This window comes from Salmo salar, chromosome ssa01, assembly GCF_905237065.1.
Source record: "Salmo salar chromosome ssa01, Ssal_v3.1, whole genome shotgun sequence".
In the NCBI taxonomy this organism is placed as follows: Eukaryota; Metazoa; Chordata; class Actinopteri; order Salmoniformes; family Salmonidae; genus Salmo; species Salmo salar.
Window position 1 is genome coordinate 153,250,244 of NC_059442.1, and position 27,552 is coordinate 153,277,795.

At 43.7% G+C, this 27,552-nt stretch overlaps 1 protein-coding gene across 1 annotated transcript in view; it reads left to right on the forward strand.

Moving 5' to 3' along the window:
• LOC106568667 (laminin subunit gamma-3) overlaps positions 1–27,552 on the forward strand; it is a 203,205-nt gene that overhangs the window by 55,515 nt on the left and 120,138 nt on the right. Inside the window, exons 5-9 of the mRNA XM_014139189.2 lie at positions 1,457–1,645; positions 1,981–2,098; positions 6,805–6,903; positions 19,686–19,822; positions 19,971–20,090. Coding sequence (XP_013994664.2) covers positions 1,457–1,645; positions 1,981–2,098; positions 6,805–6,903; positions 19,686–19,822; positions 19,971–20,090 — 663 coding nt within the window. The remainder of the gene's footprint in view (positions 1–1,456; positions 1,646–1,980; positions 2,099–6,804; positions 6,904–19,685; positions 19,823–19,970; positions 20,091–27,552) is intronic.

Sequence of the window (27,552 nt, forward strand, 5' to 3'; positions counted from 1 at the left end):
ATCATATAGGCCTCCCACTGGGCACACACTAGTTGAATCGACGTTGGACCAACGTGGAATAGACGTTGAGTTGACTTCTGTGCCCAGTGGGCTGTCGCATATGTGGATGTTCAAAATAGAGATTTATTTGTATTTCTAGAATCAGATACCTATATAATTGACTAAGCAGGTCCATCTTAATTCTGCTATTAGGCAATGGGATATTGATTACATTTTCCCCTGTTTTTCGATGGCCTCTGCTATAGTAGACTATTATGCTGCAGTTGATTGACTCGTTCCCAGAGTGACCTCCATTGCTTCAAAATTACACATTTCCAGAACGTTTTCAAAAGAATGTTCACAAACTGTTGGTTTAAGTTCATATTGTTTCTTTTTTAGGAATCAAATGTTAATATATAGAATGAAAATAAGACTATGGTGCCTGGTGAAGAATGTTCTTCTCCATGACAACTTGTTTCATATACACCCCAAGGCCTTTTTATACCTCATATCTTCACGTCTGCTACAGCTACTATAAGCAAAAATCAACACATGTAAATAAAGTAATTGACTGTAGTAGGTGTTTTATTATGTCTTATGTTTTTCACATTTTAGTCATTAGCAGAATCATATCCAGTGGTTTACAAATCAGACTTTCATATCTTACTGTGTAGGCCCACCTGTATGCTCCCAAATCCAATAAACTGAGAATGACACATGTAAGGCATGGATGGACTGTAACTATGCAGCACTGGTTTAGACCTTGATGATCTTTCTGTGGCTCTGGGGCCTATCTCTAGATAGAGTCTCGTTAATATATGCCTAATCTCTATACACTAATAGCAAATACACTCACTTCCTACTCTGTAGAGCAAAATTCAACTAGAACGGAACCTCTCTTCTCTTCAATCAGGGAGGAATAATCATATAGTTATTGCAAACTTAACAGAAAATTTGATGTGTAATAAAATAGGATATTTTCTAGAATCCTGAACCTCATGTAGCCAGACAGAGAGACAGCAGAATACTGCAGTGGAGAGGAAATGCAGAGTACTCTACCAAGCCCTGTGATTGGAGGTTATCGACTGAGTAATCGTCTCTTGTACAAACACTTATTAGCGTTATCACGGTGGCCCCTGACTAAGTGATTGGCTGATCATTAGGCCCATGTGAAATGGGATTAGAAATGTACCTGTACATTAGGATCCAATCCCACACGCATAATCTCTCATAAACATACAGTAACCCCATCCATTCTCTCTCACCTTTCCTCCCCATCTCACTCTGCCTCTCTCGCCATTTCCCTTCCCTCATCTCCTCCCTCTCTCTCTCCCCTCCCTCTCTTTTTGCTCATCCTTTCCCCTCTCTTTCTTATTTACCTCTCACTCTCCCTCCCTCCCTTCCATACCACCCACCCACCTTCTCTTCCTCTCGCTATCCCCCCTGTCTCTCTCTCCTTCTCTCTCTCTCTCCTCAGAGTGTAACTGTAGTGGGCGAGCGGATGTGTGTGTGTTCGATGCGGAGCAGTATCGCAGCACAGCCAGTGGGGGGCGCTGTGTGGACTGTAGGGACCAGACTGATGGACCGCATTGTGAACGCTGTAGAGAGAACCACTACCGACGGTCACCACAGGACCCCTGCAGCCCCTGTGACTGTAACACCATGGGTAAACCATGTATTTTAGACTGCTTCATATTAAGGCATCATAAACATGAACTAACTATCTATCTATCTATCCATCCATCCATCCATCCATCCATCCATCCATCCATCCATCCATCCATCCATCCATCCATCCATCCATCCATCCATCCATCCATCCATCCATCCATCCATCCATCCATGTCTCTCTCTCTCTCTCTCTCCATCCCTAACTATCTCTCTGTATCTCACTCACTCACTCTCTCACCCTGTCATTCTCCCCCCTCTCTCCCTCCCACTCTCTCTCTCATTCTCTCTCTCTCTTTCTCCCTCCCTCCCTCCCTCCCTCCTCTCTCCCAGGTTCTGTGAGTTTGCAGTGTGGTGTGGAGGGGAAGTGTGAGTGCAGACCCAGTGTGACAGGGGAGAAGTGTGACACCTGTCAACCTGGTTTCCACTCCCTCAGCCCTGGCGGCTGCAGGTACACACACACACACGTACACAGAAAAATAAACAAACACTTTGAAGACAGAGGGAGAGTAACAGAACAATGCAGTTTTTTTTAAAGCCTATTTTTTCTGTCTGTATGCGTCTAATCTACGACCATGTTCAGTAGGCCACAATAATGTGGAACTATCTGCCGGGTCTGTACATTGCACTCCTGAATGCAACCCTATGTGGGGTGTGTGTTCATATTTAATTTCAACATGCAGACATGTTATTTTAGAAGCACATCTTAACTTTCCTTGAACCTCTGGTGTAGAGTAGAGCAGCAATCCAATTCTAGTTTGTGTTTATTGATTTATTTTGTCATGCTGCAGTGGTTCTAGCCATTAGAAACGCACTATCCCTGACCCTATTTACTTCTGTAGTGTTGAGGTGTACACCAGGGCTGAGCAGAATACCAAAATGTGGACTTTCATCCAGCTTGCAACAACTATCCACTATTGCTGGTGTTGCTAATTCATCACTACTGTTACCTGATCTATTACCAATATCGCTATTTGCAATGTCCTTACTATAAACTTGATATAGTAAACAGTAACTACACCTATCCCAATGATATAGTGAACAGTACCTACTCCTATCCCCTTGACACAGTAAACAGTACCTACACCTATCCCCTTGATATAGTAAACAGTACATAGACCTATCCCCTTGATATAGTAAATAATACCAACACCTATCCCCTTGATATAGTAAACAATACCCACTCCTATCGCCTTAATATAGTAAACAGTACCCACTCCTATCCCCTTGATATAGTAAACAGTACCTCCTACTATCACTTTCATATAGTAAACAGTACCAACACCTATCCCCTTAATATAGTAAAAGTACCTACTCCTATCCACTTGATATACTAAACAGCACCTACACCTATCCCTTTAATACAGTAAACAGTAACTGCTCATAACCCATGTATATAGTAAACAGTACCAACTCCTATCCCACCAATATAGTAAACAGTACCCATTCCTCTTAATATAGTAAACAGTACCTACTCCTATCCCCTTGATATAGTAAACAGTACCCACTCCTATCCCCTTAATATATAAAACAGTACCTAGTCCTATCCCCTTGATATAGTAAACAGTACCTAAACCTATCCCTTTAATATAGTAAACAGTACCTAATCATATCCACTTGAAATAGTAAACAGTACCCACTCCTATTCCCTTGATATAGAAAACAGTACCCACTCCTATCCCCTTAATATAGAAAACAGTACCTAGTCCTATCCCCTTGATATAGTAAACAGTACCGAAACCTATCCCTTTAATATAGTAAACAGTACCTAATCATATCCACTTGAAATAGTAAACAGTACCCACTCCTATTCCCTTGATATAGAAAACAGTACCCACTCCTATCCCCTTAATATAGAAAACAGTACCTACTCCTATCCCCTTCATATAGTAAACAGTACCTACACCTATCCCTTTAATATAGTAAGCAGTACCTACACCTATCCCTTTAATATAGTAAACAGTACCCACTCTTATCCCCTTCATACAGTGAACACTACCCACTCCAATCCCCTTAATATAGTCAACAGTACCTACTCCTATCCCCTTAATGTAGTAAACAGTACCTACTCCTATCCCCTTAATATAGTAAACAGTACCCACTCCAGTCCTCTTAATAGAGTCAACATTTACCACTCCTATACCGTTGATATAGTAAACAGTAGCCACTCCTATCCCCTTAATATAGTAAACAGTACCTACTCAAATCCCCTTAATATAGTAAACAGTACCCACTCCTATCTCCTTAATAGAGTCAACATTTTCCACTCCTATCCCCTTGATGTAGTAAACAGTACCTACACCTATTACCTTGAAATAGTAAACAGTACCTAAACCTATCCCTTTAATATAGTAAACGGTACCTACTCCTGTCCCCTTGATATAGTAAACAGTACCTACACCTATCAGCTTAATATACTAAACAGTACCTACTTCAATGCCCTTGATATAGTAAACAGTACCTACACCTATCCGCTTAATATACTAAACAGTACCTACTTCAATGCCCTTGATATAGTAAAAAGCACATACTCCTATCCCCTTGATATAGTAAACAGTACCCACTCCTGTCCCCTTAATTTAGTAAACAGTACCCACTCCTATCCCCTTGAGAAAGTGAACAGTACCTCCTCCTATCCCCTTGATATAGTAAAGAGCACCTACACCTATCCCCTTTATATTGTAAACAGTACCTACAACTGTCCTATTATTAATATAGTAAACAGTACCTCCTCCTATCCCCTTAATATAGTAAACAGTTCCCATTCCTATCCCGTTGATATAGTAAACACTACCCACTCCTATCCCCTTCATATAGTAAACGGTACCTACTCCTATCCCCTTAATATTGTAAACAGTACCTACTCATAACGCCTTAGTATAGTAAACAATACACAATCCTATCCACTTTATATAGTAAACAGTACCTACACCTATCCCCTTAATATAGTAAATGGTACCTACTCCTATCCCCTTAATATAGTAAACAGAACGTACTCATATCCCTTTAATATAGTTAACAGTACATACACCTATCATCTTGATATAGTAAACAGTACCTACACCTATCCCTTTAATATAGGATACAGCACCTACTCCTGTCCCCTTGATATAGTAAGCAGTATCTACACCTATCCCCTTAATTTGGTAAACAGTACCTACTCCAATGCCCTTGATATAGTAAACAGCACATACTCCTATCCCCTTAATGTAGTAAGCAGTTCCTCCTCCTATCCCCTTGATATAATAAATAGTACCTACACCTATCCCCTTGATATAGTAAACAGTACCTACACCTATCTTTTTAATATAGTAAACAGTACCTACACCTATCCCCCAATATAGTAAACAGAACCCACTTCTATCCCCTTAATATAGTAAACATTACCCACTCCTATCCTCTTTATGAGGTAAATAGTACCTACACATATCCCCTTAATATAGTAAACAAAACCTACACCTCTCCCCTTGATATACTAAACAGTACCTACTCCTATCCCTTCTTACCACCAAGTTGTTCCTGCAATGCCTCTATGACGCACCACCAACGCCTCCTCTCTGGCTGTCTGTTGGACCTCTGGATTTGGCAGAAATCAATGTCCAAATCAAAACTCATTGGCTCCTTGGCGACTCAAGGTGGTGGGAATTTTCATATCACAGCATGGACGATGTTTAGCTGAATCATTCACACTGCAGACTAAAGAAAGGAGAGCTAGGAAGGACAAACACACTGAGGTAGAGAATCACAGCAATGGCTATGTAAGGACCTCCACTGGTTTATAATACAGACACTCAAGGACAATAGGCATACACTTAATTAAAACTTTTTCGGGATTGGTGTCCCTTCCGAGGGACGGTTGAGCTAACGTAGGCTAATGCAATTAACATGAGGTTGTAAGTAACAAGAAAATTTCCCATAACATAGGCATATCTGATATTGGCAGAAAGCTTAAATTGTTGTTAATCTAACTGCACTGTCCCATTTACAGTAGCTATTACAGTGAAAGAATACCATGCTATTGTTTGAGGAGAGTGCACAATTTTGAACATGAAAAGTTATTAATAAACAAATTAGGCACATTTGGGCAGTCTTGATACAAAATTTGAACAGAAATGCAATGGTTTATTGGATCAGTCTAAAACTTTGCACATACACTGCTGCCATCTAGTTGTCAAAATCTAAATTGCAGCTGGGCTGGAATAATACATTATGGCCTTTCTCTTGCATTTCAAAGATGATGGTACAAAAAAAATACAAAGAATGGTTGTTTTTTCTTTGTATTATCTTTTACCAGATATATTGTGTTATATTCTCCTACATTCCTTTCCCATTTCCACAAACTGTAAAGTGTTTCCTTTCAAATGGTACCAAGAATGTGCATATCCTTGCTTCAGGGCCTAAGCTACAGGCAGTAAGATTTGGGTATGTCATTTTAGGCAAAAATTGGAAAAAAAGGGGCCGATCCTTATAAGCATATGGAGAAACACACTTAGACATGTACAGGTGTGTGGGCATGGTATGCTTGCTCCGTTTTTCACTCTCACACAGACAAGCACACACAAACTCTCCTTTTCCCTCCTCCCTCTTCCTCTCCATCCCTCCATCTCTCTCTCCCTCCATCCCTCTCTCCTTCCATCACCTTCTTCAGTCTGCCAGTGGGCTGATCTGAAGTGAGGTGTGAATTACACAGGCCAGTGGAGCAGAGCAGAGTAGAAGCCTGCCCATGGGATAATTGAATTATTCTTAATAGCAACCTTGTTAAAATATTGATTCTGTGTTACAGTTCTGGAGGCAAACAATCAATCAATGAAGGTGATCAAACATGTTTTCATAGAACAAAGCTTTTGATTGACACAGCTTGCGACCCCACCTAACCAATCACGGTCTGGTGATCAGGCTGTTTTCAGCGTGTGTGTGTGTGTGTGTGTGAAAAGAGAGCGAGCAAAGGCTAAACAACCCTTGCCAGAGTAATTAATCAATGAAACAACATGTGAAACAGAGACAAAACAAAATACTCAAACAAATATACATTCTGACTTTCTTACCTCTGTGTTAACCTACAGTAAGTGTCTCATGATGTTATGACCCCAGTCATAAGCAGTTTGACCTCTGGCTAACCTTTTACCTTTACTGGATGTTGTTATTGTCTCTCCTCAGGTTGTGCGACTGTGACCGTAGGGGCAGTGTGGGCGTCTGCTCTGTGCTGGATGGTGGCTGTCACTGCAGGGCTAACGTGGAAGGACAGGCGTGTGACAGGTGACTTTTATATTGTACTGTTCTCTCTTCAAAATTGAAAAATAGGCATGTGACAGGTGACCCGTGATAGGCTACTGCATCATCACCTTATATAACATAATACTACCCTCCGGTTACCACGGTGACACAGACTCCCAAGAACGTTTTCAGTGTTGCCTATTAAGTTACTTTGTCGCTATATTTAGCGAGTTTTCCAACCCCTCCAGCAACTTTTATTGGTAAAAGATGCTAGCAACACGTTCAGCTACTTTTCATGCTGCCTTTAAGAAGTTTTGACACTGAAGATTTCTATGGTTTTAAAAGTATTTAGCGACTTTTCACACTCAATTCTTCCGCAAACGAGAGTGGGAGACGCTGTCTGCAACAGAAGTCATCACAACGGTGCAGACACAGAAACACTTTGTTCTGCTTCCTACTGTTAGCACAATGGCGTACAGGATGAATCTTTGATGCCGCCTGCTGCCATTGTTCAACAGAACATATTTTGACATTGTTTGGCACCGCTCTTTAACTAACTGTATCCAAATGGAGTCGGCATGGTAACCCATTGAAAACAGGTATTCAAACTAACAGACGAGTACATTTTTTCCAGAGTACTATAAACATTATAAATGGTACTGTATACTGAACAAAAATATAAACACAAAATGCAACAATTTAAAAGATTTTACTTAGTTACAGTTCATATAAGGAAATCAGTTCATTTAAATGACTGAATTAGGCCCTAATCTATGGAATTCACATGACTGGGAATACAATCAATCAGTCAAATGTATGTATAAAGCCCTTTTTACATCAGCCAATACAGATACCCAAGAAAGCAAAGGTAACTGAACTAAATGACTCGCTGCGTAGCACTCACTTCTGTCGTCATGAAGTGCTTTGAGAGGCTAGTTTAAGATCATATCACCTCTACCTTACCTGACACCCTAGACCCACGTCAATTTGCTTACCGCCACAGACGATGCAATCGACATCGCACTGCACACTGCCCTATCCCATCTGGACAAGAGGAATACTTATGTAAGAGAGAAGGAATATTTATGCTGTTCAAAGACTATAGCTCAGCCTTCAACACCATAGTACCCTCCAAGCTCACCATTAAGCTCGGGGCCCTGGGTCTGAACCCCGCCCTGTGCAACTGGTTCATGGACTTCCTGACGGGCCACCCCCAGGTGGTGAAGTTAGGAAACAACACCTCCAGTTCGCTGATCCTCAACACAGTGGCCCACAAAGGTGCGTGCTCAGCCCCCTCCTGTACTCCCTGTTCACCCATGACTGCGTGGCCACTCACGCCTCCAACTCAATCATCAAGTTTTCAGATGACACAACAGTAGTAAGCCTGATTACCAACAATGACGAGACAGCCTACAGGGAGGAGGTGAGTGCCCTGGGAGTGTGGTGCCAGGAAAATAACCTTTGATTATATGTCAACAAAACAAAGGTACTGATCGTGAACTTCAGGAAACAGCAGAGGGAGCCCCCCCCATCCACATCGACGGGACAACAGTGGAGCAGGTGGAAAGCTTCAAGTTCCTTGGCGTACACATCACTGACGATCTGAAATGGTCCACCCACACAGACAACCTCAAGAGGCTGAAGAAATGCGTCTTGGCACCTAAAACCTTCACAAACTTTTTTAAACTACCTGCCCTCCAGGACACCTACAGCAATGTCATAGGAAGACCAGCAACCACCCGAGCCACTGCCAATTCACCCCGTTATCATCCAGAAGGCGAGGTCAGTACAGGTGCATCAAAGCGGGGACCTGAAGGCCATCAGACTGTTAAACAGCCATCACTAGGCGGCTTCCACTCAGTTACGTAACCCTGCACCTTAGAGGCTGCTGCCCTATATACATTGACTTGAAATCACTGGCCACTTTATTAATAATGGAACACTAGTCACTTTAATAATGTTTACATATTTTTGCTTTACTCGTGTTTTACTCATGTATTCTATTCTACTGTATTTTAGTTTATGCCCTCCGACATTCCTCATCCCAACATTTATATAGTCCTTAATTCCATTCTTTTACTTTTAGGTTTGTGTGTATTGTGTGTATTGTTGTGAATTATTAGATATTACTGCACTGTTGGAGCTAGAAACACAAGCATTTTGCTACACCCACAATAACATTTGCTAAACATGTGTATGTGACCAGTAAAATTTGATTTGATTTTCAGATATGCATTTGTTGATCACAGATAACTTGATATTTGCCTCACAATGGGCCTCAGGATCTCATCGCGGTATCTCTGTGCATTCGATTGGCCTTCAAATGACCTTTGATAAAATGCAATTGGGCAGGCTTATGCCTGCCCATGCCATAACCAAACCGCCACCATAGGGCACTATGTTCACAACATTGACATCAGCAAACTGCTTGCCCACACGATGTCATACACGTGGTCTGTGGTTGTGAGGCCAGTTGGACATACTTTCAAATTCTCTAAAACAACTTTGGAGGCGGCTTTATGGTAGAGAAATTAACATTAAATGCTCTGGCACCAGCTCTGGATTGACATTCCTGCAGTCAGCATGCGAGTTGCACTCTCCCTCAAAACGTCAGATATCTGTGGCATTGTATTGTGTGGCAAAACTGCACATTTTAGTGGCCTTTTATTGTCCCCAGCACAAGGTGCACCTATGTAATGATCATGCTGTTAAATCAGCTTTTTGATATGCCACACCTGTCAGGTGGATGGATTATCTTGGCAAAGAAGAAATGCTCACTAACATGGATGTAAACAAATGTGTGCAAACATTTTTGGACAAATAAGCTATTTGTGCATATGGAACATTTCTGGGATCTTTTATTTCAGCTTATGAAACATGGGACCAGAACTTTACATGTTGCGTTTATATTTTTTTCAGTGTAGTATGCTTTCATTCATAGTCAGTCAGGACACGTATCATTCAGTGACGATCGGTGGCATTTAAGATGAGGGAGGGCAATTATTTGTTTTATGAGCATGCCCTTATTTCTATTACAACATATTGGATGACTGTCATTCATATTCCATTCACCCAGCTCAATGTAACATCGATAGCTTTAGACTACTACATGATACTCACATTTTCCCTGTACCCATCATGAGGTTGCTTAAACCTAGCCTACGAATGAAAGTTTACAATGTAGGTGCACAGGTCGAGGCACCCAATGGTAGGACAACAGACTCCATGCCCATCTTCCGAAGACATCTGAAAACCTATCTCTTCAAACAGTATCTTAAATAAATAATCATCCTATTCACCTCAAGCCAGTGGGTCTGGCGACGAATATGAAGTGAGGGCCAGCCAACGAGAGCATACAGGTTGCAGTGGTGGGTAGTATATGGGGCTTCGGTGACAAAACGGATGGCACTGTGATAGACTGCATCCAATTTGCTGAGTAGAGTGTTGGAGGCTATTTTGTAAATGACATTGCCGAAGTCAAGGATCGGTAGGATAGTCAATTTTACGAAGTCTATGTTTGGCAGCATGAGTGAAGGATGCTTTGTTGCGAAATAGGAAGCCGATTCTAGATTTAATTTTGGATTCGAGATGCTTAATGTGAGTCTGGTAGGAGAGTTTACAATCTAACCAGACACCTAGGTATTTGATGTTGTCCACATATTCTAAGTCAGAACCGTCCAGAGTAGTGATGCTGGACGGGCGGGCAGTTGCGGGCAGCGATCGGTTGAAGAGCATGCATTTAGTTTTACTTGCATTTAAGAGCAGTTGGAGGCCACGGAAGGAGAGTTGTATGGCATTGAAGCTCATCTGGAGGTTAGTTAACACAGTGTCCAAAGAAGGGCCAGAAGTATACAGAATGGTGTCGTCTGCGTAGAGGTGGATCAGAGAATCACCCGCAGCAAGAGCGACATCATTGATGTATACAGAGAAAAGAGTCGGATCGAGAATTGAACCCTGTGGTGCCCCAATAGAGACAGCCAGAGGTCCGGACAACAGGCCCTCCGATTTGACACACTGAACTCTGTCTGTGAAGTAGTTGGTGAACCAGGCGAGGCAGTCATTTGAGAAACCAAGGCAGTTGAGTCTGGCGATAAGAATGTGGTGATTGACAGAGTTGAAATCCCTGGCCAGGTAGATGAATACTGCTGCACAGTATTGTCTCTTATTGATGGCATTTATGATATCGTTTAGGACCTTGAGCGTGGCTGAGGTGCACCCATGACCAGCTCGGAAACCAGATTGCATAGTGGAGAAGGTACGGTGGGATTCGAAATGGTCGGTGATCTGTTTGTTAACTTGGCTTTCAAAGACCTTAGAAAGGCAGGGTAGGATAGATATAGGTCTGAAACAGTTTGGGTCTAGAGTGTCTCCCCCTTTGAAGAGGGGGATGACCGCGGCAGCTTTCCAATCTTTGAGGATCTCAGACGATACGAAAGAGAGGTTGAACAGGCTAGTAATAGGGGTTGCAACAATTGCGGCAGATCATTTTAGAAAGAGAGTGTCCAGATTGTCTAGCCCGGCTGATTTGCAGGGGTCCAGATTTTGCAGCTCTTTCAGAACATCGGCTATATAGATTTGGATGAAGGAGAAATGGGGGAGGCTTGGGCAAGTTGCTGTGGGGGGTGCAGGGCTGTTGACCGGGGTAGGAGTAGCCAGGTGGAAAGCATGGCCAGCCGTAGAAAAATGCTTTTTTGAAATTCTCAATTATCGTGGATTTATCGGTGGTGACAGTGTTTCCTAGCCTCAGTGCAGTGGGCAGCTGGGAGGAGGTGCTCTTGTTCTCCATGAACTTTACAGTGTCCCAGAACATTTTGGAGTTTGTTCTATAGGATGCAAATTACTGCTTGAAAAAGCTAGCCTTTGCTTTCTTAACTGCCTGTGTATATTGGTTCCTAACTTCCATAATGCAGTACGCCACAGGATGTTTTTGTGCTGGTCGAGGGCAGTCAGGTCTGGAGTGAACCAAGGGCTGTATCTGTTTCTGGTTAAAATAGTTTTGAATGGGGCATGCTTATTTAAGATGGTGAGGAAAGCACTTTTAAAGAATAACCAGGCGGTTAGGATGATATCTATGAGGGTGCCCATGTTCATAGGTTCATTGATCATTTGTGTGAGATTGTGGGCATCTAGCTTAGAATGTAGGACGGCCGGGTTGTTTAGCATGTCCCAGTTTAGGTCACCTAACGGTACGAGCTCTGACGATAGATGGGGGGCAATCAATTCACATATGGTGTCCAGGGCACAGCTGGGGGCAGAAGGTGGTCATTAGCAAGCGGCAACGGTGAGAAACTTGTTTCTGGAAAGGTGGATTTTTAAAATTAGAAGCTCAAATTGTTTGGGCATAGACCTGGATAGTATGATAAAACTCTGCAGGCTATCTCTGCAGTAGATTGAAACTCCGCCCCTTTGGCAGTTCTGTCTTGTCGGAAAATGTTACAGTTAGGGATGGAAATTTCAGTGTTTTTGGTGGCCTTCCTACGCCAGGATTCAGACACAGCTAGGACATCCAGATTGGCAGAGTGTGCTAAAGCAGTGAATAAAACAAACTTAGGGAGGAGGCTTTTAATGTCAACATGCATGAAACCAAGGCTTTTACAGTTACAGAAGTCAACAAATGATAGCGCCTGTGGAATGTAAGTGGAGCTAGGCACTGCAGGGCCTGGATTAACCTTTACATCACCAGAGGAACAGAGAAGGAGTGGGATAAGGGTACGGCTAAAGGCTATAAGAACGGGTCGTCTAGTGCGTTCGGAAACAGAGAGTAAAAGGAGCAGGTTTCTGGGCACGGAAGAATATAGTCAAGGCGTAATGTACAGATAAGGGTATGGTAGGATGTGAGTACAGTGGAGGTAAACGTAGGCATTGAGTGACGATGAGAAAGGCATTGTCTCTAGAGACACCATTTAAACCAGGTGAGGTCACCGCATGTGTGGGAGGTGGAACCAAAGGGTTAGCTAAGGCATATTGAGCAGGGCTGGAGACTCTACAGTGAAATAAGACAATAATCACTAACCAAAACAGCAATGGACAAGGCTTATTGACATTAGGGAGAGGCATGCGTAGCCGAGTGATCATGGGGTCTAGTGAGTAGCTAGGTGGGCTGGAGACAGCTTGCGGGCCGGGGCTATCAGGCTAGCAGAAGGGCCTTAGGGGGACATTGCGATGGAAGAGTCAGTTGTAGCCCCCTCGGGTGATTTCGTCGGCAGACCAATCATAATGGATCGGCAGGGCTCCGTATAGTAAAAGGGTACAGGCCAATTGGCAAAAATAGCTATTGTAGCCCAACAAAATTGTCTGATGGACCTCTTCAGCCAACAGTCCGATATGCTTTAGACAACTAGCGGGCCGTAGCTAGCAGATGGGCATTCAAGGGACGTCGCGATGGAGAAGCCTGTTGAAATCCCCCTCGGGCCGCTAGAAATCCCCCTCGTCGGTAGACCAGTCGTGAAGAATCGGTGGGGCTCCGTATCAGCAGTAAATGGGGTCCAGGCCAATTGGCAAAATACGTATTGTAGCCCAAGGAAGTGGTTGATGGACCTCTTCAGCTAGCTGGGAGATGGGCCTAGCATAGGCTAGCTCCAGGCTAATTGGTGCTTGCTTCGGGACAGAGACGTTAGCCAGGAGCAGCCACTCAGGTAGCAGCTAGCTAGCTGCGATGATCCAGGTGAAAAGGTTCAGAGATTGCGGTAGGAATCCGGGGATGTGGGGAAAAGAGTCCGGTTTTCTCTGGGTTGAATCGCGCTGTGCAGACTGGCAGGAGTTGTCCGGGTTTAAGGTTAGCTGATGACCGCTAGCAGTGACTAGCTGACTACTAGCTAGTAGCTAGTTATCTGGCTAGCTTCTGGGGGTTCTGGTTCTAAAGTAAAGAAAATAGGAGAACCATACCACATTGGGTGAGGCTGGTTGCAGGAGAGTATGTTGGAGTTGAGGTTAAACATTTATTTTTTTTAATATATACGAAATATACACACCCAGACACCCACACACACACTCACACACACCAGTGATCTCCCCTACAGCAGTCTGTCTGGAGGTCATGGTAGTGTATCACAGTGTGAGACCAGCTGTGGGGTGATTGGCCTTGGCCTCCTCCTTGGCCCCAACACTGCAACAGAGACAGCAACACATGTTCACTTGGCAGATTCTCTCATCTACACTGACTCACATGGCCTAGCGATGGTCTCTGAGCTTGCTCCACAATATGGAGAGATTAGCCACAACAAGCTACCCAGAAACAGTGGGTAAAGTAGCACAGGAGTGCAATGACGAAGCATATAATGATTATATTTTTTGTGCGTGCATGTCAGGGTTTCCGTTAGCCGGCAATTGCCGGCTTTAATAAATACAAAAATATCAATAAAAAAACTGTTGCTGGCCAAACTGACCTTGATAAAAAAAAATCCATTGCGAAATAATGCTTTTTATTAATTGATGGAAATACCAGTCGATGTAAATACATCATGCTTATCGGTCTATAACTTAATTTCATCATTTAGTATAGTTAAATTGGTCTGTGTGTATTTTCGTAATTCATTATGTATCTTATTTATCCAACACAATCACAGCTTAAAGAGCATATTTTGAGCGAGATTTCTCCTGCAGCTCCTCAGCTGGATGCTGCTGGAGTAAAACATGTGCTTTTTTTCAGCCCGTTCATTGCACAACAATTCTAAATTCAATCATGTGTTAAAACCAGTTTTGGTGCACGATTAAAAAGAGCTGCTATTTAAATTTCTCAATTGGTAATTGAAGAGCGCCTCCCATTCACCATTCAAGTGCAGGCAACAGGCTATCACCCACCACTTTACAATGTGAGCTGGTGGAAGTATGCATTTTGAAAACATACTTAATTGTTTGAAACCTATTATTATATTTCATATTATGAGGCATGTCTTTTCTAAAGACTTCATAGGCGGCGCTTTTGGGGAAGCTTACAATTTATCCTACAATTTCTACCATTCTGCATGCCACTTAGGATTTTCATATGCGCATTTTCGTGGAACAGTTTCATTTCAATAATACGTTTTCATTTCTCTAAAGCATTGTCCTGTGGTTAATCATAAAAAATGTTATTAAAATTATAAAAAGCTAAAAGCTAAAAGTCAACTAATGCGAGATCCCCAGCCTCTGCCTATGCCCTTCCCAAAAGTGCATAGGCCTCAAGACACATTACCTTCAGACATATTTTAGATGATTTTCACTGACAGCCGCAACTCAATAATCAGCTAGACCTACTGCCAAGCTCGCTGCTCAAATTGCGGGCTTCCCAAAAAGGCATAGGCCTAAGAGTTATTTTTCCGAAGAAGGTAATCCTCAATTCCTCTGTGGCTAAGTCATGCTTTCTAGTGAAGTATTTTGAATGCTTTTATTTATTGCTGCATAAACAGGAATAATTATATGATTTTGGAAAATGTATTTCCATTTATCTCCTGTTCTATTGGTTGTTATATCAACTTTCTATTTGTTGTGCAGAAGCCAAAGGCACAATCCTAGTCATATTTGTAACCCATCCTCGTTGTTGCATGTTTAGATTCCCCCTCTTTCTAAGTTTCTAAAAGAGATGTTAATCTCTGTCACATATGGAATTGCTACCAGGTGCACTGTTTAGACTGGTGTTTTCCCAGGTGCGCTGTTTAGAATGGTGTTTTCCCAGGTGCTCTGTTTAGACTGGTGTTTTCCCAGGTGCTCTGTTGAGAATGATGTTTTCCCAGGTGCGCTGTTTAGAATGATGTTTTCCCAGGTGCGCTGTTTAGACTGGTGTTTTCCCAGGTGCGCTGTTTAGACTGGTGTTTTCCCAGGTGCGCTGTTTAGAATGATCTTTTCCCAGGTGCGCTGTTTAGAATGGTGTTTTCCCAGCTGTACTGTTTAGAATGGTGTTTTCCCAGCTGTACTGTTTAGAATGGTATTTTCCCAGGTGCGCTGTTTAGAATGGTGTTTTCCCAGCTGTACTGTTTAGAATGGTGTTTTCCCAGGTGCGCTGTTTAGAATGATGTTTTCCCAGGTGGGCTGTTTAGAATGGTATTTTCCCAGCTGTGCTGTTTAGAATGGTATTTTCCCAGGTGCGCTGTTTAGAATGGTATTTTCCCAGGTGCGCTGTTTAGAATGGTGTTTTCCCAGGTGCGCTGTTTAGAATGGTATTTTCCCAGGTGCGCTGTTTAGAATGGTGTTTTCCCAGGTGCGCTGTTTAGACTGGTGTTTTCCCAGGTGCGCTGTTTAGAATGGTGTTTTCCCAGGTGCGCTGTTTAGAATGGTGTTTTCCCAGGTGCGCTGTTTAGACTGGTGTTTTCCCAGGTGCTCTGTTTAGAATGGTGTTTTCCCAGGTGCGCTGTTTAGAATGGTGTTTTCCCAGGTGCGCTGTTTAGAATGGTGTTTTCCCAGGTGCGCTGTTTAGACTGGTGTTTTCCCAGGTGCGCTGTTTAGACTGGTGTTTTCCCAGGTGCGCTGTTTAGAATGATCTTTTCCCAGGTGCGCTGTTTAGAATGGTGTTTTCCCAGGTGCGCTGTTTAGAATGGTGTTTTCCCAGCTGTACTGTTTAGAATGGTGTTTTCCCAGCTGTAATGTTTAGAATGGTATTTTCCCAGGTGGGCTGTTTAGAATGGTATTTTCCCAGCTGTACTGTTTAGAATGGTATTTTCCCAGGTGCTCTGTTTAGAATGGTGTTTTCCCAGCTGTACTGTTTAGAATGGTGTTTTCCCAGGTGCGCTGTTTAGAATGATGTTTTCCCAGGTGGGCTGTTTAGAATGGTATTTTCCCAGGTGGGCTGTTTAGAATGGTATTTTCCCAGCTGTGCTGTTTAGAATGGTATTTTCCCAGGTGCGCTGTTTAGAATGGTGTTTTCCCAGGTGCGCTGTTTAGAATGGTGTTTTCCCAGGTGCGCTGTTTAGAATGGTGTTTTCCCAGGTACGCTGTTTAGACTGGTGTTTTCCCAGGTGCTCTGTTTAGAATGGTGTTTTCCCAGGTGCGCTGTTTAGAATGGTGTTTTCCCAGGTGCGCTGTTTAGAATGGTGTTTTCCCAGGTGCGCTGTTTAGACTGGTGTTTTCCCAGGTGCTCTGTTTAGAATGATGTTTTCCCAGGTGCGCTGTTTAGAATGGTGTTTTCCCAGGTGCGCTGTTTAGAATGGTGTTTTCCCAGGTGTGCTGTTTAGACTGGTGTTTTCCCAGGTGCGCTGTTTAGAATGATCTTTTCCCAGGTGCGCTGTTTAGAATGGTGTTTTCCCAGCTGTACTGTTTAGAATGGTGTTTTCCCAGCTGTACTGTTTAGAATGGTATTTTCCCAGGTGCGCTGTTTAGAATGGTGTTTTCCCAGCTGTACTGTTTAGAATGGTGTTTTCCCAGGTGCGCTGTTTAGAATGATGTTTTCCCAGGTGGGCTGTTTAGAATGGTATTTTCCCAGCTGTGCTGTTTAGAATGGTATTTTCCCAGGTGCGCTGTTTAGAATGGTATTTTCCCAGGTGCGCTGTTTAGAATGGTGTTTTCCCAGGTGCGCTGTTTAGAATGGTATTTTCCCAGGTGCGCTGTTTAGAATGGTGTTTTCCCAGGTGCGCTGTTTAGACTGGTGTTTTCCCAGGTGCGCTGTTTAGAATGGTGTTTTCCCAGGTGCGCTGTTTAGAATGGTGTTTTCCCAGGTGCGCTGTTTAGACTGGTGTTTTCCCAGGTGCTCTGTTTAGAATGGTGTTTTCCCAGGTGCGCTGTTTAGAATGGTGTTTTCCCAGGTGCGCTGTTTAGAATGGTGTTTTCCCAGGTGCGCTGTTTAGACTGGTGTTTTCCCAGGTGCGCTGTTTAGACTGGTGTTTTCCCAGGTGCGCTGTTTAGAATGATCTTTTCCCAGGTGCGCTGTTTAGAATGGTGTTTTCCCAGGTGCGCTGTTTAGAATGGTGTTTTCCCAGCTGTACTGTTTAGAATGGTGTTTTCCCAGCTGTAATGTTTAGAATGGTATTTTCCCAGGTGGGCTGTTTAGAATGGTATTTTCCCAGCTGTACTGTTTAGAATGGTATTTTCCCAGGTGCTCTGTTTAGAATGGTGTTTTCCCAGCTGTACTGTTTAGAATGGTGTTTTCCCAGGTGCGCTGTTTAGAATGATGTTTTCCCAGGTGGGCTGTTTAGAATGGTATTTTCCCAGGTGGGCTGTTTAGAATGGTATTTTCCCAGCTGTGCTGTTTAGAATGGTATTTTCCCAGGTGCGCTGTTTAGAATGGTGTTTTCCCAGGTGCGCTGTTTAGAATGGTGTTTTCCCAGGTGCGCTGTTTAGAATGGTGTTTTCCCAGGTACGCTGTTTAGACTGGTGTTTTCCCAGGTGCTCTGTTTAGAATGGTGTTTTCCCAGGTGCGCTGTTTAGAATGGTGTTTTCCCAGGTGCGCTGTTTAGAATGGTGTTTTCCCAGGTGCGCTGTTTAGACTGGTGTTTTCCCAGGTGCTCTGTTTAGAATGATGTTTTCCCAGGTGCGCTGTTTAGAATGGTGTTTTCCCAGGTGCGCTGTTTAGAATGGTGTTTTCCCAGGTGTGCTGTTTAGACTGGTGTTTTCCCAGGTGCGCTGTTTAGACTGGTGTTTTCCCAGGTGCACTCATCAGCCTTCCCTGTGGCTCAGTTGATAGAGCATGGTGTTTGCAACGCCAGCATGGTGTGTGCAACGCCAGGATTGTGGGTTCAGTTCCCACGGGGGGGCCAGTATAAAAAAAAAATGCATGAAATGAAATATATGTATTCACTACTGTAAGTAGCTCTGGATAAGAGCGTATACTAAATGACTGAAATGTAAAAAAAAATGTAGAATGGTGTTTTCCCAGGTGCGCTGTTTAGACTGGTGTTTTCCCAGGTGCACTGTTTAGACTGGTGTTTTCCCAGGTGCGCTGTTTAGACTGGAGTTTTCCCAGGTGCTCTGTTTAGACTGGTGTTTTCCTAGGTGCTCTGTTTAGACTGGTGTTTTCCCAGGTGCGCTGTTGAGAATGGTGTTTTCCCAGGTGCGCTGTTTAGACTGGTGTTTTCCCAGGTGCGCTGTTGAGAATGGTGTTTTCCCAGGTACGCTGTTTAGACTGGTGTTTTCCCAGGTGCGCTGTTGAGAATGATGTTTTCCCAGGTGCGCTGTTGAGAATGGTGTTTTCCCAAGTGCGCTGTTTAGAATGATGTTTTCCCAGGTGCGCTGTTTAGACTGGTGTTTTCCCAGGTACGCTGTTGAGAATGGTGTTTTCCCAGGTACGCTGTTGAGAGTGATGTTTTCCCAGGTGCGCTGTTTAGAATGATGTTTTCCCAGGTGCGCTGTTTAGAATGATGTTTTCCCAGGTACGCTGTTGAGAATGGTGTTTTCCCAGGTACGCTGTTGAGAATGATGTTTTCCCAGGTGCGCTGTTTAGAATGATGTTTTCCCAGGTGCGCTGTTTAGAATGATGTTTTCCCAGGTACGCTGTTGAGAATGGTGTTTTCCCAGGTACGCTGTTGAGAATGATGTTTTCCCAGGTGCGCTGTTTAGAATGGTGTTTTCTCGCAAATAGCTTTTTGGCAAATGTTTGAAAATGAAAATGTATTGGCTGCTTCATTACACGAGTGGTGTGTTCTGTTAAGATGCATTACCATAATCTACATGTGATTTCTGTTCTTCCGAGCACTGTGGGTGGAAGCCCTAATGGGTTATGCACCCAATGCATATGGGTCAGGTAAATTTCTCAAATGGCCGGTAAATTAAAATGTTCCCTGTCACGTTGTCTGGCACAACATTTTCCTAACAGAAGCACTGGTGTGTGTGTGTGTGTGTGTGTGTGTGTGTGTGTGTGTGTGTGTGTGTGTGTGTGTGTGTGTGTGTGTGTGTGTGTGTGTGTGTGTGTGTGTGTGCAGGTGTAAGCCAGGCTCCTTCAACCTGCAAGAGAACAATCCAGCTGGCTGTACGCCCTGTTTCTGCTTCAGACACTCATTGGCCTGCAGATCGTCCAATCACCATGCAGCTGTCAACATCACATCGGACTTCCTTGAAGGTATTCAGCCAATCATGATTCTCTTGAAAGTACTGCATTCAGCTAATAACTTTCATAAGTTATCAGCTAATTATGAAGTCCTTATATTGAGGTTATCATCCTGAGTCATTCTGCCATGTTCCTCCTCCTCCCCCCTCCCTCCCTGCAGACACAGATGGCTGGTCAGGACAGTTCTCCGGGGGACAGGAGTATCCTCTGCTGTGGAAGGAAGGGGAGGTCTACTTGCTACCACTCAGTGAGGATGATCTCGGCTTCTACAGAGCTCCAGGTGAGAGAGACAGAGCTGACACACACACATACATACATACATACATACATACATACATACATACATACATACATACATACATACATACATACATACATACATACATACATACATACATACATACATACATACATACATACATACATACATACATACATACATACATACATACATACATACATACATACATACACAAAGAGAGCTGATGTCACCTTTAAGGTGAGATATGAGTAGGACCTGGAGATTCCCCAAACATAAAACCTGGCCAGGAAAATGTATTTATAGGAGAATATCTGGACCATAGATTTATATGAGAAGATCTGGACCCTGGAGTTTATATGAGAAGATCTAGGCCTTAAAGTTTATAGGATATAATCTGGACCATAGAGTTATAGGGGAAGATCTGGACCTAAAGATATAGGAGGTAGATCTGGGCCCTAGTTTTATTAGGAGAATATCTGGACCATAGAGTTATAGGAGAACATCTGGACCCTAGCGTTATAGTAGAATATCTGGACCCTAGAGTTTATAGGAGAAGATCTGGTCCATAGCGTTTATAGGATAATATCTGGTCTATAGAGTTATAGGAGAATATCTGGACCTAGAGTTATAGGAGAAGATCTGGGCCCTAGAGATTGTTGGAAAATAAATAAAGAAAGATACCTCGTCAGTTGTACAACTGAATGTATTCAACTGAAATGTGTCTTCCGCATTTTATTCAACACCTTTGAATCAGAGAGGTGCAGGGGGCTGCCTTAATCGACATCCACATCATCGGTGCCTGGGGAACAGTGGGTTAACTGCCTTGCTCAGGGGCAGAACGACAGATTTTTACCGTGTCAGCTACGGGATTTGATCCGGCATCCTTTTGGTTACCTGCCCAATGCTCCTACCCGCCAGGCTACCTACCACCCAGATGGAGAAGATCTGGCCTCTAGTTTATAGGATAATATCTGGGCGCTAGAGTTATAGGAGAAGATCTGGGGCCTAGTTTATAGGATAATATTTGAGCCCTAGAGTTATAGCAGAAGATCTGGGCCCTAGAGTTATAGGAGAAGATCTGGGCTCTAGTTTATAGTATAATATCTGGGCCTTAGAATTATGGGAGCAGATCTGGGCCCTAGTTTACAGGATAATATCTGGGCCCTGGAGTTATAGGAGAAGATCTGGGCCCTAGAGTTTATAAGAGAAGATCTGGGCCCTAGTTTATAGGAGAAGATCTGGGCCCTAGAGTGATAGGAGAATTGTATGCATTTCCAGGATGAGGAAAGATTACACAAATATGGTCTGTGCTTGGAGAGAGCTCAGACACCCCCTGGTCTTTTAACATGTAAATATGTAAATCATATTACCGTCTGCCACCTTTAATACCCTTGGCTTGTTGCTCGAGATCATTCCCTTGTTCGATTAAACAATACCTCATAACGTTAGCCATAAGGTCATAAAGCACTTGCTGCAACACCATTTTGTCACAGCAGACTCTTAACACGACCATTAGGAGAGAGGAGTTATAGCTGGCTCTGCTACAGGACTTAGAGGCTCTCCCTATGACTGTGTCCCAAATGATACCTTATTCACTACATAGTACACTACACTACCTATAGACCCTGGTCAAAAGTAGTGCACTTAATAGGGAATAGGGTGCCATTTGGGACTTAGACTATATATCAGTAGGAGAGACTAGGCCTGATGGAATTGGATGTCTTGGCTATAGCTGGAAGAAGAACAAAGGGGAAATCGGCCTGGCTCAGCTCAGGCTGGCTACTCAGTGCACCAAGGACCAAGCCCAGCGAAGCAGCAGCCAACAGGGAGAGGGATAGAGAGAACCAGAAACAGCAGAAATCCCATTAACTACCAAAACATCCTGATGGTTTCATGTTCAAACTCTCTGATCACACTAAACAAGTTCATTCAGACAGGCGTCTGTCTATTTATGTATGAAAAGCCTTAGATCACAGAAGATGCCTCGGAGGGAAGATGCTTTGGTCCGCTTGGTCCAGGGATATTTTTAGAGTTTCTTATATGTCGTTAAGTCGACTTGGATATATTTAGTTTGTTTGTTTATTTATTGTTTTGTTTAGTTCACTGTTTTCTTGAAGCTCGTCCATCACTCCAGTGCCTCTGCAGGCCACCACACAGTGATTAGTGGCCAAACTCGCCGGGAGCTGCTTTGTGGCCATCCCCTTATCTTGCCGGAACAGCGCTTGTTGGTGTTGTTTTGTCAAGTAGTAAAATACAGAGATCTATTGCCACACCGCTTTAATGATCTAATTTTCTCCCTGCTTTTATTTTCCTCATGTGTACAGTTACTTTAAAGATTAGAGCAGAGAGGCAGGTAGGCTCTCTCTCTCTCTCTCTCTCTCTCTCTCTCTCTCTCTCTCTCTCTCTCTCTCTCTCTCTCTCTCTCTCTCTCTCTCTCCTCTCTTGCTTTCTCTCTTTTTCAACACTTCATTTGTATATCTTTGTGCTGTAATCCTCCTGCAGCCTGATCTCACTAAAGCGTCAGATAATTCTGAGTGACAATGCACCGCTACCAAACAACACGCAGAGGGAAAGCAATGTCTTATTAATCTGTTTGTCACCTATTTCAGTGTGTCTCGCGCTACGTCTGTCATTTAAACGTCTAGAATCAGATCAGTTGGCTTCTCAGTGTAATGAAAACAGATAGGAGGGTTGGGGAACAACGTGTTTCTTCCCGGCTTCCAGAAATACCAGGCGAAACTGCAGTGCCAAAGAACACAATCCCGACAAACAATGGAGGAGCCCAGATCACAGAGCATTATCCAGGGAAATTCAGCTGGAGTCTTTCAAAGAGAGAGAGAGAAGGCTGAGAGGGAGTTAGAGAAAAAGTCAGAGAGGTAGACAGAAAGAGACAGTGAAAGAGATAGTATAAGAGAAAGTGAGAGAGAGCGAGAGAGAGAGAGAGAGTGAGAGCGAAAGCGAGAGAGAGAAAGAAAGAGAGTTTGTGAATAAATGGTCCTCTCTCCAATTCATTTACCACCACACTTGTCCTCATCCTCTTGGCAAAGAAAAAAATGCTGCTAGCTGACACATAATAGAAAGGTCACGTTCCTATGACGACAGAGCACTTGTCAACAGATTCTATCATGGATTCCAAGCCAACACCACTTTCTTCAACAGCCTTTCTAATCCAGCCTCACTGATATGGCTTCCACTTTTAACTGCTGGACATTCACTGAAGCAATGCAGGTTATGTGCTACTCCTCTCCAATCCTCCAAGCTCAAGGGTCCAACAGGCAGCTAACATCCCTGATCCAGAACCAGCCACCTGTGCCTTAGTGCCTGACATGGTCATGGTCCATCTCCCTATCTACACCTGGCCATGCTGCTAACCCAGAAAACCAAGAGGGACATGTCCCCAAGAGAGGTATATTTCAGAATGCCAAGAGAGGGACATGCAGTTCTATCCTTTATATGGCTGGCCTCAATGGGGCCAGGGAGCATGTGGCTGGTTCAGGAGAGCAGGCTATGACATTCACCTCAGGAGCCAAAGGATCAGATCCCATATGTGTTCAATCTCCATCTCGATCCTTCCGAGGGCTCTCCTCGAGTGGGCACCAGTCAAAGGATTATGTGACTGGTTCTACACTGTATGACATAACCAAAGGATCACTTGTGGGTCTCATCTCCATCCTTCATTCCTATAGGGCTCGCCGAGAAGGGGCACCAGTCTAGGAAGAATGAAATGTGATTGGATAGAAAGTCATCTTTCAGCTCATGAGCCTAAGATTCCCTGGGGGCATCAAACCAGGTGGTGAGATCAGATCCAGCCCAGCTCTCTGCCATCGGGAGAGATGGTGGGGAGGGATGGAGGGAGAGATGGTCATTAAGAGCTTCACTTGACATGAATACCCCCACAGAGTCTGCCATCACCTCAGCTTGGCAGGTTCTCACCTATATAGACTGGACACGGAGAGGGGGAGAGAAAGGGGGAGAAGGAGAGAGAAATGGATATGGAGGGAGAAGGGAGAGAGGGAGCATACTGGCAGGAGAGAAAGGGAGAGGGGAAAAGGAGAGAAAGAGACAGGAGAGAGAGGAGGGTAAGCACAAAAGGATGAGGGAGAGAGTGGGAGAAGTTTCAGTATACATCCTCTGCAGTAACGTTCCTGCCAAGCTTCCTGGACAGGCTGCCTCTGCACTGGATGTGAGCCCCAGAACATTCAGGACAAACCACCACCCTGATCTCTGATTGGATGTTACCCCCAGAATGTTCAGGACAAACCTTCACCCATCACCCTGAATGGAGTCCTAAACTCAGCAAAAAAAGAAACGTCCCTTTTTCAGAACCCTGTCTTTCAAAGATAATTCGTAAAAATCCAAATAACTTCACAGATCTTCATTGTAAAGGGTTTCCCATGCTTGTTCAATGAACCATAAACAATTAATGAACATGCACCTGTGGAACGGTCGTTAAGACTCTAACAGCTTACAGACAGTAGGCAATTAAGTTCACAATTATGAAAACTTAGGACACTAAAGAGGCCTTTCTACTGACTCTGAAAAACACCAAAAGAAAGATGCCCAGGGTCCCTGCTCATCTGCGTGAACGTGCCTTAGGCATGCTGCAAGGAGGCATGAGGACTGCAGATGTGGCCAGGCAATAAATTGCAATGTCCATACTGTGAGATGCCTAAGACAGCGCTACAGGAAGACAGGACGGACAACTGATCATCTTCGCAGTGGTAGACCACGTGTAACAACACCTGCACAGGATCGGTACATCCGAACATCACACCTGCGGGACAGGTACAGGATGGCAACAACAACTGTCCGAGTTACACCAGAAATGCACAATCCCTCCATCAGTGCTCAGACTGTCCGCAATAGGCTGAGAGAGGCTGGACTGAGGGCTTGTAGGCCTGTTGTAAGGCAGACCAGACAGGACTGGCAAAAAGTGCTCTTCACTGACGAGTCGCAGTTTTGTCTCACCAGGGGTGATGGTCGGATTCGCGTTTATCGTCGAAGGAATGATCTTTACACCGAGGCCTGTACTCTGGTCTGGGACGGTGTGTCACAGCATCATCGGACTGAGCTTGTTGTCATTGCAGGCAATCTCAACGCTGAGCATTACAGGGAAGACGTGGTACCCTTCCTGCAGGCTCATCCTGACATGACCCTCCAGCATGACAATGTCACCAGCCGTACTGCTCGTTCTGTGCGTGACTTCCTGCAAGACAGGAATATCAGTTTTCTGCCATGGCCAGCGAAGAGCACGGATCTCAATCCCGTTGAGCACGTCTGTTGGATCGGAGGGTGAGGGCTAGGGCCATTCCCCCCAGAAATGTCTGGGAACTTACTGGTCCCTTGGTGAAAGAGTGGTGTAACATCTCACAGCAAGAACTGGCAAATCTGGTGCAGTCCATGAGGAGGAGAAGCACAGCAGTACTTAATGCAGATGGTGGCCACACCAGATACTGACTGTTACTTTGATTTTGAACCCATATCAGACTCCACTACACCCACAAAGTAGATTATGTTTTGGGGGTGTTTTTAGAGAAGAAAACATTGCTATATTGGTAAATTGTGTGTGTGTGTGTGTGTGTGTGTGTGTGTGTGTGTGTGTGTGTGTGTGTGTGTGTGTGTGTGTGTGTGTGTGTGTGTGTGTGTGTGTGTGTGTGTGTGTGTGTGTGTGTGTGTGTGTGTGTGTGTGTGTGTTTATAGTGTTTAGAGTAGGTCACCGGACTCGCTTGGCCAATTTGAGTGTCTCTCTCGCTCTCTCTCTCTCTCACTCTCTCTCTCTCTTTCTCTTTCTCTCTCTCTCTCTCTCTCTCTCTCTGCTGGTTAAAGGTAAAGCTTGTCTGTTCAGGTATTGCTTTCATGCCCATTGCACGGCAGTCAATGTCAGTTAGAGGCCTCCATGGGACTTAAAGTTGTTTGTGTGAGACAGCGGCTATCTAGTTGAAATAGAGTGGATTAATTAGTTTGGAGAGAGTCTAAACCCTTGATTGATTGCAGGACTCCTCTACCGTTCATCAAATGTCACTGGGACGTCAGGCATCTTGGCAGAGAATTTGTCTGTCCCTGGAAGTGGGTCAGTGGAGTTCAGCACATCAGTTAATAACAGACACACAGAGATTGAAATGACACATTCAAAAAACACACACACACACACACTCACAGCGTGCAGATTGAGTGGAAGCAGAAAACAATGACGTTCTGACTCACAGAACTGGCTGGTAGTGCTCTGTTATCTCTTTTCTGTTTCTCTCCTGTGACAAACCCATTAATAGTAATCCATGTTAATGGTACAATGGCATATGTGACTCATTTCAGGAAGTGCCTATGTCGCGCGTCAGTAGTTCACAGGAGAGCCATTTGAACCTAAACTTTTTTATGTTTTGGCAGAAATGCCCTCTGGAACATGTGAACTTTCATGTACATTAATAACAAACATGTATGCCATCTGTAAATACTAATAAAATTGTTAAATTACGAGCCTAGTTGGTTTAGCCACAGAAAAGGTATGCAACCTTCCCACCTGTCATGATTGTCTGAGATTATTTTTTATTTCTTATTTTACTAAGCAAGTCAGTTAAGAACAAATTCTTATTTTCAATGACAGCCTAGGAACAGTGGGTTAACTGCCTTGTTCAGGGGCAGAACAACAGATTTTTACCTTGTCAGCTTGGGGATTCAATCTTTCGGTTACTAGTCCAATGCTCTAACCACTAGTCTGTCTAGCCGAATAAGTTGGCTGGACATGCCGAGAGGTGAGTTTGAATTGGTCTGCCATGTAGCACGCTTCTGTCTATAACATGAGCTGGTCAGTATTCAGTTCTACTACGCCATTTTCTCAAAAGTGAGGTTACAAGTTTATCAACTTTCAAAGTAGAATTACTTTCCCATTGTTCCTCAACTGTAGTGTATGATATACCAGGCAACCAGGGAAGACCAGTCTGTGACAGCGCTGAGGTGAACTTTTGCAGATACAACACTTTATTCTCTCTAAGCAGCAAACACTAGATATTCTTTGAAGAGAGTGCACAATTTTGAACATCAAAAGTTATTAATAAACAAATTAGGCACATTTGGGCAGTCTTGATACAACATTTTGAACAGAAATGCAATGGTTCATTGGATCGGACTAAAACTTTGCACATACACTGCTGCCATCTAGTGGCCAATATCTAAATTGCACCTGGGCTGGAATAATACATTATGGCCTTTCTCTTACATTTCAAAGATGATGGTACAAAAAAAAATGTCTTCTTTGTATTATCTTTTACCAGATTTTAGGGTGGGCAGGTACCCTACTGGTTAGAGCATTGGGCCAGTAACCGAAAGGTTGGTGGATTGAATCCCCGAGCTGACAAGGTAAAAATCTGTTGTTCTGCCCCTGAACAAGGCAGTTAACCCACTGTTCCTAGGCCGTCATTGTAAATAAGAATTTGTTCTAGCCTGACTTGACTAGTTAAATAAAGGCAAAATAATATATATATAT